General features: G+C 61.5%; 1 protein-coding gene across 1 annotated transcript in view; it reads left to right on the top strand.

Annotated features, from left to right (window-relative positions):
- Positions 1–67: 67 nt before the first annotated feature.
- Positions 68–13,058, top strand: part of PDGFB (platelet derived growth factor subunit B) — a 20,870-nt gene continuing 7,879 nt past the window's right edge. The window contains exons 1-4 of the mRNA XM_081819006.1: positions 68–1,166; positions 9,273–9,369; positions 11,660–11,749; positions 12,984–13,053. Coding sequence (XP_081675132.1) covers positions 1,104–1,166; positions 9,273–9,369; positions 11,660–11,749; positions 12,984–13,053 — 320 coding nt within the window. The 5' untranslated portion in view covers positions 68–1,103. The remainder of the gene's footprint in view (positions 1,167–9,272; positions 9,370–11,659; positions 11,750–12,983; positions 13,054–13,058) is intronic.

Below are 13,058 nucleotides of genomic sequence, written 5' to 3'. Positions count from 1 at the left end.
CCTTCCCGGTGCTGACTCTCGGCCAGAAGAGGAAAGGCAGTCTCCACCCACCTCTAGCGCTCTCCCTTCTCCTTTATAAAGGCCGGAACAGCTGAAAGGGTGGCAACTTCTCCTCCTGCCGCCGGGAGCAGCCCGCCTGCCTCCCCGCGCGCCCGCAGCCTCCCCCGCTGCTTCCCTGAGGGCTCCCCTCTGGCCGCCAGCGCCCATCTTTCATTCCTGAGACTGAGATATTTTGCGCACACACACATACACACACGCGCAAAAAGGGGGAAAAAAAAAAGGCCCACCCTCCAGCCTCGTTGCAAAGAGAAGCCGGAGCAGCCGCAGCTCACAGCCCGCAGAGGACGCCCAGAGCGGCGAGCGCGACGGACCGACGGACTCGCGCCGCGTCCACCTGTCTGCCGCGCCCGGCACTGCGCGCAGCGGGCACGCCTCGAGCGCGGAGCAGCCGTGCCCGCCGCCTGGGCCCCGCGCCAAGGCGCACACGCTCCGGCTCCCCCCACCCGGCCCGGGCGGGAGTTTGCACCTCTCCCTGCCCGGGTACTCGGGCCGCCGCTGCAAAGCCAACTTTGGAAAAAGTTTTTTGGGGGAGACTTTGGCCTTGAGGTGCCCAGCTCTGCACTTTCCGACTTCGGGGGCCTTTCCAGAAAATGTTGCAAAAAAGCTAAGCCGGCGGGCAGAGGAAAACGCCTATAGTCGGCGAGTGAAGACGAGCCATCGACTGCCGTGTTCTTTTTCCTCTTGGAGGTTGGAGTCCCCTGGGCGCCCCCACACGGCTAGACGCCTCGGCTGGTTCGCGACGCAGACCCCTGGCCGTGGATGCTCACTCGGGCTCGGGATCCGCCCAGGTAGCGGCCTCGGACCCTGGTCCTGCGCCCAGGCCCTCCCCAGCCCCTCAACGACGGAGCCGGGGCCGGGGGCGGCGGCGCCCGGGGGCCATGCGGGTGAGCCGCGGCGGCGGCTGCAGCGGCCTGAGCGCCTGATCGCCGCAGACCCGAGTCGAGCCCACCTCCCTCCTCAGCCCCCGCCCCCCACCCTGGCCGCGGGGGCGGCGCGCTCGGTCCACGCGTCCGGGGCCCCGCGGGGCCGGGCCCGGAGTCGGCATGAATCGCTGCTGGGCGCTCTTCCTGTCTCTCTGCTGCTACCTGCGTCTGGTCAGCGCCGAGGTGAGTTGCGACGGCTGCCAGGGCTGGTTCGCTTCATTCATCACCCCCACCCGCACCCCTTAGTCGCCCCCTCCCCTCCCTGCAGTGAACTTTGGACCCTTGCAGCCCAGGGGCCTAGCGCAGGGCGCTAGGTGACCTCCGAGGGTTGGGACGCGAGGTCCGGAGGTGCCAGGCTCTAAGGGGAGGGGGCAGGGGCAGCTTTCTTTCCCAGGGGGGCGATCCCAGATCTCTGGCCCTTTCAGCGTCGGGGGAGGGTGTGTGTGTGGCCCTGGCCCCCACCCCTCAGGAACCCGAAGGGAGAGAGGGTGGTGGTGGTGCCGAGGGTGCAGAAGGCAGCGCGTCCTCCCAAGCCCACTTTGGTTCCAGCTTAGGTTCTGTGCAGGACCCGCGAGCTCGCACACCGGTGGCAGCCACGCCAGCCTTCCGCGGGGATCTGCCTCCCCTCCCGGGCTCCGGCTCCCGGTCGGGACGGGCGCCCTCGGGCCAGCGCAGGGCATGCCCGGCCCTAGAGCGCAGTCCAGCCGCAGCTTGTGTCTTGGGCGCGGGGGTTGCCGAGAGAGAGAGAGAGAGAGAGAGAGAGAGAGAGAGAGAGAGAGGTTTTGGGCATTCGGGAATTGGGGAGGAGGAGAGGCTTTTAAGGAATCCAGCCCTCGGGGCGGTGTGTGCCCCAGGCCCCGCCATACCTGCGCCCGCGCCCTGCGAGAGGAAGCGCCTCTCTCCCCCGATTGCAGGGTGCGGAGCGCGCCAGTAAAAGCATAGCTGCAAGGCAGGTGGGGTGTAAAAACGTCTGGGGGAGCTATCAGGTCGGATCAGTCCCCCCCACCCCACCCCTCCCAGCCTCACGTAGCAGTGAGTTGGCAAGTCCACCCGGAATCCAGGTGGGAAAGGGGGCGGGGCAGGGAGGAAGCGCGAGGTGGAGGGGAGGAGAGGGCAGCGGGGAGCGCGGCGAGCCTGGGTCCCGTCCCGCCTCCGCTCCGCGGCGGCCGGGAGCCCGCACCTCGCCGGCTGCCGAGGAGGGCCGGCCCCTCCTGGCGTCCAACGAGGCGCAGGAAGGAGGCGGCGGCGGCGGCGAAGGGGTTAAGGTGAAGGGCTCCGAGGCCGCGGCCAGACCTTGGGCCGCCGCCAGCGCAGGTTGTTTTGACCACAGAGGAGACGTCGCCGTCTCCTTTTGTTCTCGGGGCTCCTCGAGGGCCGCCGGCCGCCCGCCCTGGGGCCCCGCCCTTCCGCGGCCAACCCCCCGCGGTCCGCACCCGGGAGGGAGGCCGCAGGGCTCGGCCTGGAAGCCTGCAGGCCCCTCCCGACGCCCCCTCCTCTCCTCTCTGCAGCCCCCCGGGCCGCGTCCAGCTGTTGGGGAGGGGGGCGCCGGCCGGCCCCAGCTGCCGCCTCGCCTTGCCGCGGGGCCTGGGGGCTGGGGCCGGTGCCAGGGCGTCCTGGGAACGGCGGCGCCCCCGCCGCTGCTCTCCGCAGCCCACCCCGCCCGGCCCCCGGACTCGCTCACTCACCCCACGCATGCACACTCTTGGCCGGAGGCGATGCTGCGCTCCGGCTGGCGGGCGGGCGCGCAGAGCGACGGGCACGCACTACCGCGGCCGGGTCGCGCGCCCGCCGCCGCCACGCCCGTGCACACGCGGGGCACACGCGCGCGCACCGCACACACACGTACGCCTGGCCCCAGAACACGCGGCCTGAACACACGTGCGCGCACACCCACGCACGCACACAGGCACGCACGGCCCTTATACACCCGGCATCAGGTGCCCACCCCCGCGCAACAGGTGGGCCCACCGTGGGCCCTGGAACCTCGTCGTCTTTCTAGTGACCGCATTTCCTTGCTGGGCCCCTAGGAGGGAGGGGAAACAGGGACCCTCCCATCAGGTCCTGGCTCCACAGCACCCACTGCTCTTTGCCGGCGCAGGTCAGCTTGCCGCCCCTCCGGCTTTACCCCTCCGTGATTGCTTTTTTACAACTACCCCAGGAGGCGGAGAATAGTGTTGATGCGTCTGGGGGGCGCTGTGATGTCCAGAGCATTCTCCCTTCCAATAAGCCCTTCTTTGAGCCTCCAAGACTAAGAGGACCCTCGCTGCTGAGGGGCCTCCCACCTGGCTGTTCTGTCTTCTTTGCTGATCCCAGCGCGCTCTGGAGAGGCTGGGTGACAGCTGGAAGAGGCTTTTTCCCAGGCCTGCCCTCCTCATTCCCAGCTTCCTCCAGCATCTCCTCCTTCCCCACAACTCCATGGATATGTGTGCTTGGAGGGGGGACGCTATGGCACAGAAGCTGTTGCCTCTCTCCCTACTGTAATCACAGCGTCCTGGAACACAAGGCCCTCGGGAAGCCACAATTGTGTGGTGCTTTGCAGTTTCCGAAAGAAGCGATGTCTCGCTAAGCCCGTGTCAGCCTCAGGCGGCTTTGGAGGAGGAGACATAAAGGGAAACCCATCAACATGGGGGCTAGTCAGGGGAAGGGAGACTCCAGGAGAGCTTGCTGCTGGAGGTGGCCTTGGGGCTGGCCTGGTGCCTGGCCAAAGCCTCAGGTAGAGGCCCCAGCAGCTGGGAAGGCTGGGCCTGCCAGAGGGTCCGCTGAGGCCTAAGGAGGTCCTATCTCCATGGCTGAGCCGGCTTCCGGGGAGGGTAACTCCCACTGTCATGTGATGCCTCCCGCCTGAGCACCCTTCTGCTGGGAAGGAGGGAAGGGGCCTGGCAGTCCTTTACCACCCAGCTTCTTTCTGGTTTGCTAATGGTCTTAGGTGGTGGGGGACCGACTTGCTGGGTTCTCTCTCCCAGCCCTAGAAGTGTCTGCAAGTTTAGGACCGAACAGAATTTTGAGGCTCTGGGGCAAGACCTAGAACAATGTATTTATATATGTGTGTGTGTGTGGGGGGGGTTGATTCAGCGAGAGTGGTAAAGAGGGGTTTGCTATCGGCTTTCTGGGTCCCTCTCAGTCTCCCCCTCCCCGTATGCCTCTTCTAGGATAGCTATTCCATTTTCTGGTTTATTTATTGTCCGTTTTCCCTCACTAGTCTAAACTCCTCTAGAGAGTTTGTCTTGGTCACCACTGTCTCCCATTCTTGGAACGGTGCCTGGTCCAAGGTGGATAATCTATAAATATTTGGGGAAAGGACAGTGGATGTGTGTGGGGGGCATGGGGGGCGGCGGTGAGGAAGGACCAGACATCTGTCTAGCACTTGCTAAGTGCTTTATAAACATGACCTCACGTAGTCCTCACCCCCAGGGCAATGCGGGCCAGCTACTCTGCCCTCCAGGCAGACATTCTCATTTGGGCCCTTCCCCCTATCTTGAGAGACAAGCTTGTCTTTCTGTTCCGCCTCTTGGGACTTGGACTGCCAAGATTGGACAGGACAGAGGAGGAAACAGAAGGAAATCAGACTGCAGCGATTCTGTGTATCTTGAGCTGGGCCTCAGTTTCTCCCACCCCTCCCCAAAATGTGAAGGTTGGATCAGCTCAGAGTTCCCTAAGAGCAGCAGAATTCCCTAGCCTCTCGCAAATGCCGATTCCTGCTCACGCCGCGCCAGTGCCGGGAGTTGGGCCGGCCTGGGGTGGAGGGGAGGCCCCCCGGGGCAGCGGGCCCGGAGGGGGGGCAGTGACCGTGATGGGCCGCGCCTGGTTGTGACTGCAGCACTAGCCCCTCTTCCAGCCCTAACGGATTTTCTGCTCCAGGGAGAGGCGGACAACCCGGTGTGGGGCTGGGCTAACATTCAGGAGGGGCGGGAGGGTCCCAGGAGCAACAGGGAAGGGAAATGCAAGGTGGGAAAGTCTGGTTCCAAATGGCTTCTGTGGTCTGCCCGGAGAAGGCTTCTTCAAAGGGCTTGGCTTTGGCATCGAATCTAAATCAGGCCTGAGACTTGTCAGGCAGGCGGGCGCTTGGAGGCCTCGCCGGCTTCTCTCTCCGCCAGCCGCAGCCAACGCCCCTGGTTGCTCGGGCTGAGCCTGTCATCTCGCTCCGAGGAGCGAGGAGCGGAGGGCTGGGGAGTGCGCATCTGTGTGTGCAGCTGGGGCCCTGGGGGAGGGTGGGGTCCAAGCCCCTTTGATCCGCCAGCCGGGCTGGGAGCAGGTAATTCGCCTGGCCTCACGCTAGCTTGTGCCCTTCCTACCTTCTGCAGCTGGTGTTGGGGGTGGGGAGGGAGGGGAGGAGACTGTTTGCCTTGGCTCCCACGGCTGGCTGTGCCCCAGCTGTCTTCTCACCACGCCCTCGCCCTGTCAGGAACCCCAGGCCTGAGATCTGGGGCAGCTTCATCTGGATGCCATGCCTCTTGTCCCTGCCCACCTAAGGAGGGTTCAAGAACCTGTGCCCAGCAAACCTGGGCTCCAGGCTGCTCACCCTCCCATGCCAAGAGGAGCCTCTGACCCCCAGCAGGTGCCCCTGCGAGTCTCCCCCAGGGCACTGCATCCTGGAGCCGACCACAGGCTGAATTTCCCCATCCCTCACCCGCCCCCCCCCCCCCCAGCCCCGGAAGGGACCCGTCAGCCCACGCGCCCCGGGCAGTGCCAGTGGGGACTAGGGTGCCATTTCCTGGGGCCCAGCATGGGGGATAATGCAAAGCCACACGCTCTCCTCCGGGAGCAGGCTAGGCAGCTCTCCACCCACCAATTTCTTCCTCAAAAATGCCCTGCCTGGCTCGCCCTGGGCGTGTGTGCTGCTCGCTGCTGCCCTCGAAGGAGCCACCTGAAGGACTGAATGGGCCCCTGACAGCTCATTAAGTACCTGTTATTTGCGGGCCGCTCGGCTAGGTGCAGTTACGCCTCCCAGTAACACCAGTCAGGTGTTCTTCGCCCCATTTGAAAGATAAAGAAGCTAAGGTTGTTCAAAGGCTTCATCCAAGAGGCCAGGTTTCCTTGGCTGCTGAAGCCCCTGCTTTTCTGTGTACTCGAGTTTCTCAACCTCTGCCCTATTGACATCTTGGGCCAGATAATTCTTTATTGTGGAAGGCTGTCCCGTGCATAGTGGGATGTTTAGCAGGATCACTGGCCACCACCTACTAGATGCCAGGAGCACTGTTCTAGTTGTGACCACCTCAGCCATGGCCAGTGTCCCCTGAGGACCCTCTAGCCCCTGCTCTGGGACACCTGATGCCAGAAAGCTCCATGGTGGGCTGGAAGAGGGAGCGGCGCGGCTCTGCTCTTGTGGTGTAGACCTGTAGCCCTTTACTTACTTCTCTAAGCCTTTAGCTTCCCCATCTGGAAGATGGGGATAAAAATATAGAGCCAGCTGCTTAGGATTGGTAGTTCATACAGCATTTAGCTCAGTGCCTGGCTTATAGTCAGCACTTAATAAAAGTTAGCTGTGGTATTATTATCAAACCCAGGCAGCTCTTAGTGAGTTCTGGGCATCCAGTGGCCAAGTTACTAGAAACATGTGCAGGAATGGGCTCTCTGCTTAGAGGGAAGTGGACTCTTTAGGAGGCAGTTTGCTAAGGGGGTAGAGGGGGGTTTTAACCCAGGGGGTCCTCCTGGTGGAGGAGGTAGGAGGATCACACAGGAGAGAACCCCAGGGAGAAGGGGAGAGTCCTTCATGCATTTTACGAGTACTTCTTGAGCACCTACTGTGTACTTCTCCCACCTCCCCCGTCTGTCCTGGGCTCTTCACTACTCAGCCTGGGAGGGTCTGGGTCCGTTTCCATAAAACATTGTCTTTTGCATCGCAGGCTGGGTCTGGGGCACCCGCTAGTCCTGTTTGGGGTCTGCCTACTCTGCCCCGGTTGGCAACTGCAGCCAGCTCTCCAATGGGCAAGGAGGCCTTGGCATGAGTGCTGTATGCCATTTGGTCCTGGGCCTTGGGGCCCTCTCCTGGGGGGTTAATTAAATCATTACTGCCCAGACAGCCTGGAAGCCCTGGTCGGGCACCTCACCCTCGGCTTTCCTCTGTTACCTCTACCAGCACAGGCAGAATTAGGATGGAATCAAATGTCTTCGACGCCCTGATTCACAGATGGGGGCCAGGACCAGAGAGGGGCAGTGACCCGCGCAGGTCATGGGGTGGTTAGTAGCAGAACAAGGGTAGAATTTAGCTCCCTGGACTACCAGTTCTGGGCTTGGCAAAACCCTCAGGGGAAGTAGGCTGCCTTGGTCTTAACTGGGGACCAGCCGCCTGCCTTCCGGCCTGTGGGTAGTGCCCTGTGTCCACATTTGGAGACACCAAAGGCATGGTCTCTGTCTTGGAGTAGGAAGAGGTGGAGCGTGGCGGAGGTAGGGGAGGAAAGCAAGGCGCAGCTGAGCCGATGCCCCTCCCCCATCTCACTCATCCAGCCCCTGGCTCCCCGGCTTCGTAGCCATGGACTCTGAAGGAAATACCCCAGCTGCCAGCCAGGCTTACTGCTCGGGCCCCAAGCCTTCCTGTCTTGAACCTCCCGGCAGCCCTAGACACCAGGCAGGATTATAAGCTCTGAGTTCAAATGAAAAAACTGAGCTCAAGGGTTTCAAGGAATTCGTTTTAAAAGCGAACGTAACCCACACTCTACCCTCACTCTAAGGTCGACCTGGGTGGCCAGGGCTGGATGGATGGGGTAGAACCCCTGGAGGAGGTATTCCCAGACGCCATGATAACCTTTGAGGAAACGGAGCTTTGGGGGAGCCAGAAACTGATCCATCCCCAAGCTCCTAACAGAGCTTTGGGGAGAGCCCCCTGGGGCCGGCCACGGGGCAGAGGACCTCCTCCCCCTGTCAGGCAGGGGCTCAGCCTGTGCAAAGCCAATCAGAACTCGGGTCCTTGGAGGGGTGCCTGGGTGGCTCAGTCGTTAAGCGTCTGCCTTCGGCTCAGGTCATGATCCCAGGGTCCTGGGATCGAGCCCCGCATCAGGCTCCCTGCTCAGAGGGGAGCCTGCTTCTCCCTCTCCCACTCCCCCTGCTTGTGTTCCCTCTCTCGCTGTGTCTCTCTCTGTCAAATAAATAAAATCTTTAAAAAGAAAAAAAAAAGAACTCGGGTCCTTGGAGTGTTCCATGAACTGACTAGAGCGGGAGCTCCTGCTTCCTCATCCAGAGAAACTGAGGCACAGAGTTGTTTAAGTAAGTCAGGTCTGCCGGCGCCCCCTCCAGGGCTTCTTCCGCAGGACCGCGCCATCCTGCATCTGTGTGTGCACGTGTGTGTGTGTGTGTGTGTGTGTGTGTGTGTGTGTTTGTACGGCTGTGAATTTGGACATGCAGCAGAGTCTCCCGCCTCTTTGCCCCGAGGCATTGGGTGTCCAGATTGGGCCCTCCTCCTCAAGACCTCTGGTATCAGCCCCTCAGGTTTCCCTGGACCACGAGGGATGTGGCCGTGACCTTCCTATCAGGCTGCTGTCATGTCATTGTGAGGCCTGCGGTTGGAGGAAGCCCGGCTCCGAGTGGGGCCTGTTAAAGCACTTATTAAGTTTCAAGTGTTTTTGGTAACAGGCCAGAGGGGCTCTAAAAATAGGGTTTGGTTGGGCATGGGGCATGGGTAAGCTTTCAGGTTTCGTGTCTGTATCTGAGGATTCCCTTCTCTCCTCTTTTGAGCAAGAGACTAAATAGATCTGTTAGTACCTGGGGCCCCCGGAGCCTGTCCAGCTCCGCAAGCATTTAGGAACCACCTCATGTACCCAGGAGGCTGGGGGCACAGGCTCTGCCACCAGAAAGCCTTGGCTTTGAATGCAGGTTCTGCTGCTAATTGGCTGGAAGATTCTGTTTTCTCATCTGTAAGATGGGGACAATTAGATCTCCTGTGACAAATGCTGGCTGTCATTGGCTGTCAGGTGGGGAGGAAAAGCAGAAAGATGGTTGGAGTCTCCAGGAACCTGTGACGCGATGTGGGCGACAGATGTACACCATCGGCTCTAACTCAGAGCAAGCTGGGGCTCCCGTTTGGGGGTGGGGGATGGGCATCTGATCTGGGTCTTAGAGGCTTCAGCAGGTTCTGGCCCCCAGAACTTTGTGCTTCTGGTTGCCAGGCCTGGAACTGCTCCCCTCCCCCCACACCCCCCCACCCCCGCCGCCCGGCCCGGCTGTCCATTTGCCCATGGCCGAGAGGCCCTGTGGGGCTTTTCCATAGGACGGTGGCATGTGTGTGGCAGGGAAGAGGGCCATGGCTAGAAAGCCCTCGACTCCAGCTCACTTGACCCCGCGGTGTCTGCCTGGCAGGGGGACCCCATTCCCGAGGAGCTCTACGAGATGCTGAGTGACCACTCGATCCGCTCCTTTGACGACCTCCAGCGCCTGCTGCACGGAGCCTCCGTAGGTAAATTGAACCCTCATTCCGGGCTCTGGGCCTCCACTGAGTCCTCGGGGGCCAGGGGGGGCAGGGCAAGGGGCAGCCTCCCTTCCTTGACTTCCAGAGAACCAGAGGCCTGTGGCAGCCCCAGGAGGGCTCGGCCACACGTGTCCCGGGGCAGGGCTGAGTAGGTGGACGGGCTGGTACCTGGGACGTGGGGTGTGCAGACACACCACCTGTGGCCCTGGCGTGGTGCCCGGGGCGGGGTGCTGGCAGGAGGAGTGCAGGGAGAAAGAAGGTGCCCAGGGCATATGCCGAATGTGTATCCAGGCGTGGCCCCAACCAGGGAGGGCGGTGCCGAAGGAGCCATCTCCCTGCCCCTCTGGCTGAGGGCCCGGTCTGTAAGGTCTCCCGGGGACACCTGGCCCAGACCAGCGGGCAGCCCTGCCCTAGCCCGGGAGGGCACTCAGCGAATGGGCACGTGCTCGGTGCCACACGCGTGGCAGGGCTGCCGGGCTGGGTCGCGAAGGTATTTATAAACGCTGTCTTCAGAGCAAATTCCATTCTATTCTAACCTCTGGCCTGTTCCCTGGAGCCCTGGTCAGCAGCCCCCCTGCACCCCCAGCTCCCCTTCCCTCTAGGGTTTTGTCTCTTTGTCACTTTGTAATCCTTGCCCAGACTCCTATCTACGGGGGACAGCATTTCCTGTCTTTGTTTCCTCTCCCCGTTGGGCCCCTGGCTCCCTCTCAAAAGCATTCCCGGGCCCTTTCAAACCCGCCTGTGCCGGGGGCTGGCGAGGCAGGCGGGAGGGGGCCCCAGCTGGGCCCACCTATTGTTCACTAGGCCCCCCGCCCGACGTCTCCCACACCCCCCACCCCATGCCCGACTGGCCAGCCCTGGCCAACACAATGGGGCAACTTCCAAATTTAGCCTTTCTGCAGTTTCTTTCCAAGGCCCTTGGCCCCCACCCTCGGACAGCCCCTACACACCCCGGCCGGGGGTCGGGATTGGAGACAGAGGTTTTCAATAGCGGGCCTGTTTCGAGGCAACCATGTGGCTATTTTTTCCTAATCAACTTAACCTTTCCACAAAGCACATCTTTTCCCCCATCTCCTCTCCACCAGGGACATTCCAGAGATGGCAGGGAGAAAGGAAGGGAGCGAGAGGGACAGACAGACACGCTGACGTGGGAGCAGTAGGCTGGACGGAAACACAGCCATTGTAGGACCGGCTCCTCCAAACAGGACCCCCGGGGAGCCCACAGAGAAGAGCAGGAGCCTTGTCGTTGGCAGGGCCAGTGGGAAGGGGAGACAGCAAGAGCAGCGAGGGGGCTCCGTGGGAGGGGGCGGGAGCTTGTCCCCAACACCCCGTGGTCTATTTCCTCACTCTTCAGCCATCAGAGAGCTAGAAGGGTCTGCCCGGGATTCAGTGTCAAGCTCAAAGTCCTCCTGCCCGGCCCTCACCTCCCACAGTGCTGTCGGCTGCCTCTAGAGAGAGGGATCGCTCCAAGGAGCACCAAGGATGATATCACGATGAGGGCCTCCCAGGCTGGAGAAGGGACCTGTGGTTTATGACCTGAGGGAGAAATGGACAGTTTAGGGCAGACACCAGGTCAAAGGTTAGAGGGGAGAGGCAAACACAGTGAGATACTGGGAGCAGGAACAAGACCCAGGCCTGAAAGGGCTCAGGGTATGGCCGCCCCCATCCCAGCAGGCTGGCTCCCCACCCCTCTCTGCCTTCAGCCCCCACCCCCACTCCTGTCCCTCCTCCCTCTCTCTGGCTCAGCTGGGCCATTGTCCGGGGCTCCAGAGGGGCTGTGTCCAGGGCATGCTGGTCCCCCCGGGGATTCTGGGAATTTCTCCATTCAGCGCTTCCTATGGGAACGTTGGGTGGAGGGGCACTGGAAACTGGCCTTCTGAGCTCTGGGTCCTTGCCCTGCCCTGGAGGCTGACGAGGGTTCACTTACAGTAGCAAAAGGGAAGGGTTATTTTTAACTCCTTTGACATGGGTTCTGTCCAAAAATGTGGCTGAAGAGCCCAGAGTGGGGCTGAAGGCCCCCCCACCCCAGGGATGCTGTCCGGTCCCCACCACCCCAACCCCATGACCACCCTGGGGTTGCCTGGAGAGCTCCTTGTCAGAGCGAGGACCCTCAGGTTTACAGGGACCTGGAAAGGGAGTCTGTGCTTTGGAGTGGGGTGCCAGTGAGGGGTGAGAGGCCACGTTCCTGCCTGCCCCACATCCCCCATTGGCGCCCCCACCCCACGATCGGACCAGCTAGGGGCTATGAGAGTGCATCTGACTGTACCTTCTCTTGCAGATGAAGACGGGGCCGAGTTGGACCTGAATTTGACCCGATCCCATTCTGGAGGCGAGCTGGAGAGCTTATCCCGAGGGAGAAGGAGCCTAGGTGAGGCTGCAGATGAGAATGGTGACCCCTCCATGGTGGGAGCCAGACAAGGAGAACTGGGGCGTGCAGCCAGCCCACGGCTCTGGGCCGCCCCATTCGTCCCACGCTGAGGACTGAATTGAACTATAAGAGAGTAAAACTGTCCTTCAATATACTATATTGAGGAGTTGAGTCATCACGCCCCATCCCCCAATACATAGTTTCCTAAATATAGTGCTTTTAAACTCATTTGTTCATACTCCAACCCCAGAGATAGATATTACTGACCCCATTTTATACAGTTGGAAACTGAGGCCCAGAGAGGGTAAAGCCGTGGCCAAAAGTCACACAGCTAGCAAGGGATAGGGCTGGGGTCCCAGCAGCTCTTCTCACTTGAACCCAGTGCCGTCCTGGTGGGCTGTGTGTCTCTTCTGTGGCTTAGGGCTGCGGCTGGGACAGCAGGCAAAGCTTGGCACCTGCCTAGGTCCCACGGAAGCCTTCCCAGGGGAGGCCAGTGCCTGCTCTAAGCCCCTCCTCATCTCTGCCCACCTGTAGTCCCCAGAACACTGTAGACAGTGGCTAGGGGGCCCTTCAGATAGGATTTGGTGGCCTGAGTTCCACTCCTCAGTGAATTCGGGCAGCTAGTCGAGCCTCAGTGTCTCTCTATGGGAACAACGGCAGAGCCCCAGCGTGGACCGCAGGCTTGCTGTGGGCCGCCTGCATGACTCAGATCTGCAAGCGCAGTATACAGGCGCTGTTACCCCCCTGCCAGAGATGAGGAAGCCGGCTTTGAAAGAAGCAAGGGTGTAAGAACAGATTATAGTGTACAAGGGCAACATAAAAGAGTGGTTACAAAATAAATAAGCGAGTAGGAGCCAGGGGTCAGGCGAGCCCAGAAATGTGTGAAATCACAGAACGAACTTGAGGCCCGGTGGAAGGAAACTGACATCTGACAGGTCAGCACGCTCCATGATCTCACTTGATCCTTACAGCGGTTCGTGGGTGTAGATCTCATGGGGAAACTGAGGCTGCGGGCACATCAGCAACCTGTCCAAGTCCCACAGCTGGTAACAGCCAGGAGGCGCACACGGCCGCCTGGGGTGCCAGCGAGCGGGACTCAGCCGGGGCCGTGTGTGAGGGAGAGCAGGGTCAGAGCCGTCCCGCTGGGCTGGGCCGCTGGGGGGGCGGGGGGCGCGGGAGGGGGTCTCTGGGCAGGCCCACCCTCCTGACGGCGCCCTCCCCTCTCTCCCTTCAGGTTCGCCGGTCGCCGAGCCGGCCATGATCGCCGAGTGCAAGACGCGCACTGAAGTGTTCGAGATCTCGCGGCGCC

The sequence above is a fragment of the Leptonychotes weddellii genome, chromosome 5, assembly GCF_054177405.1.
Source record: "Leptonychotes weddellii isolate Sample4059 chromosome 5, ASM5417740v2, whole genome shotgun sequence".
NCBI lineage: Eukaryota > Metazoa > Chordata > Mammalia > Carnivora > Phocidae > Leptonychotes > Leptonychotes weddellii.
This window is presented reverse-complemented; position numbering and strand designations above follow the sequence as displayed.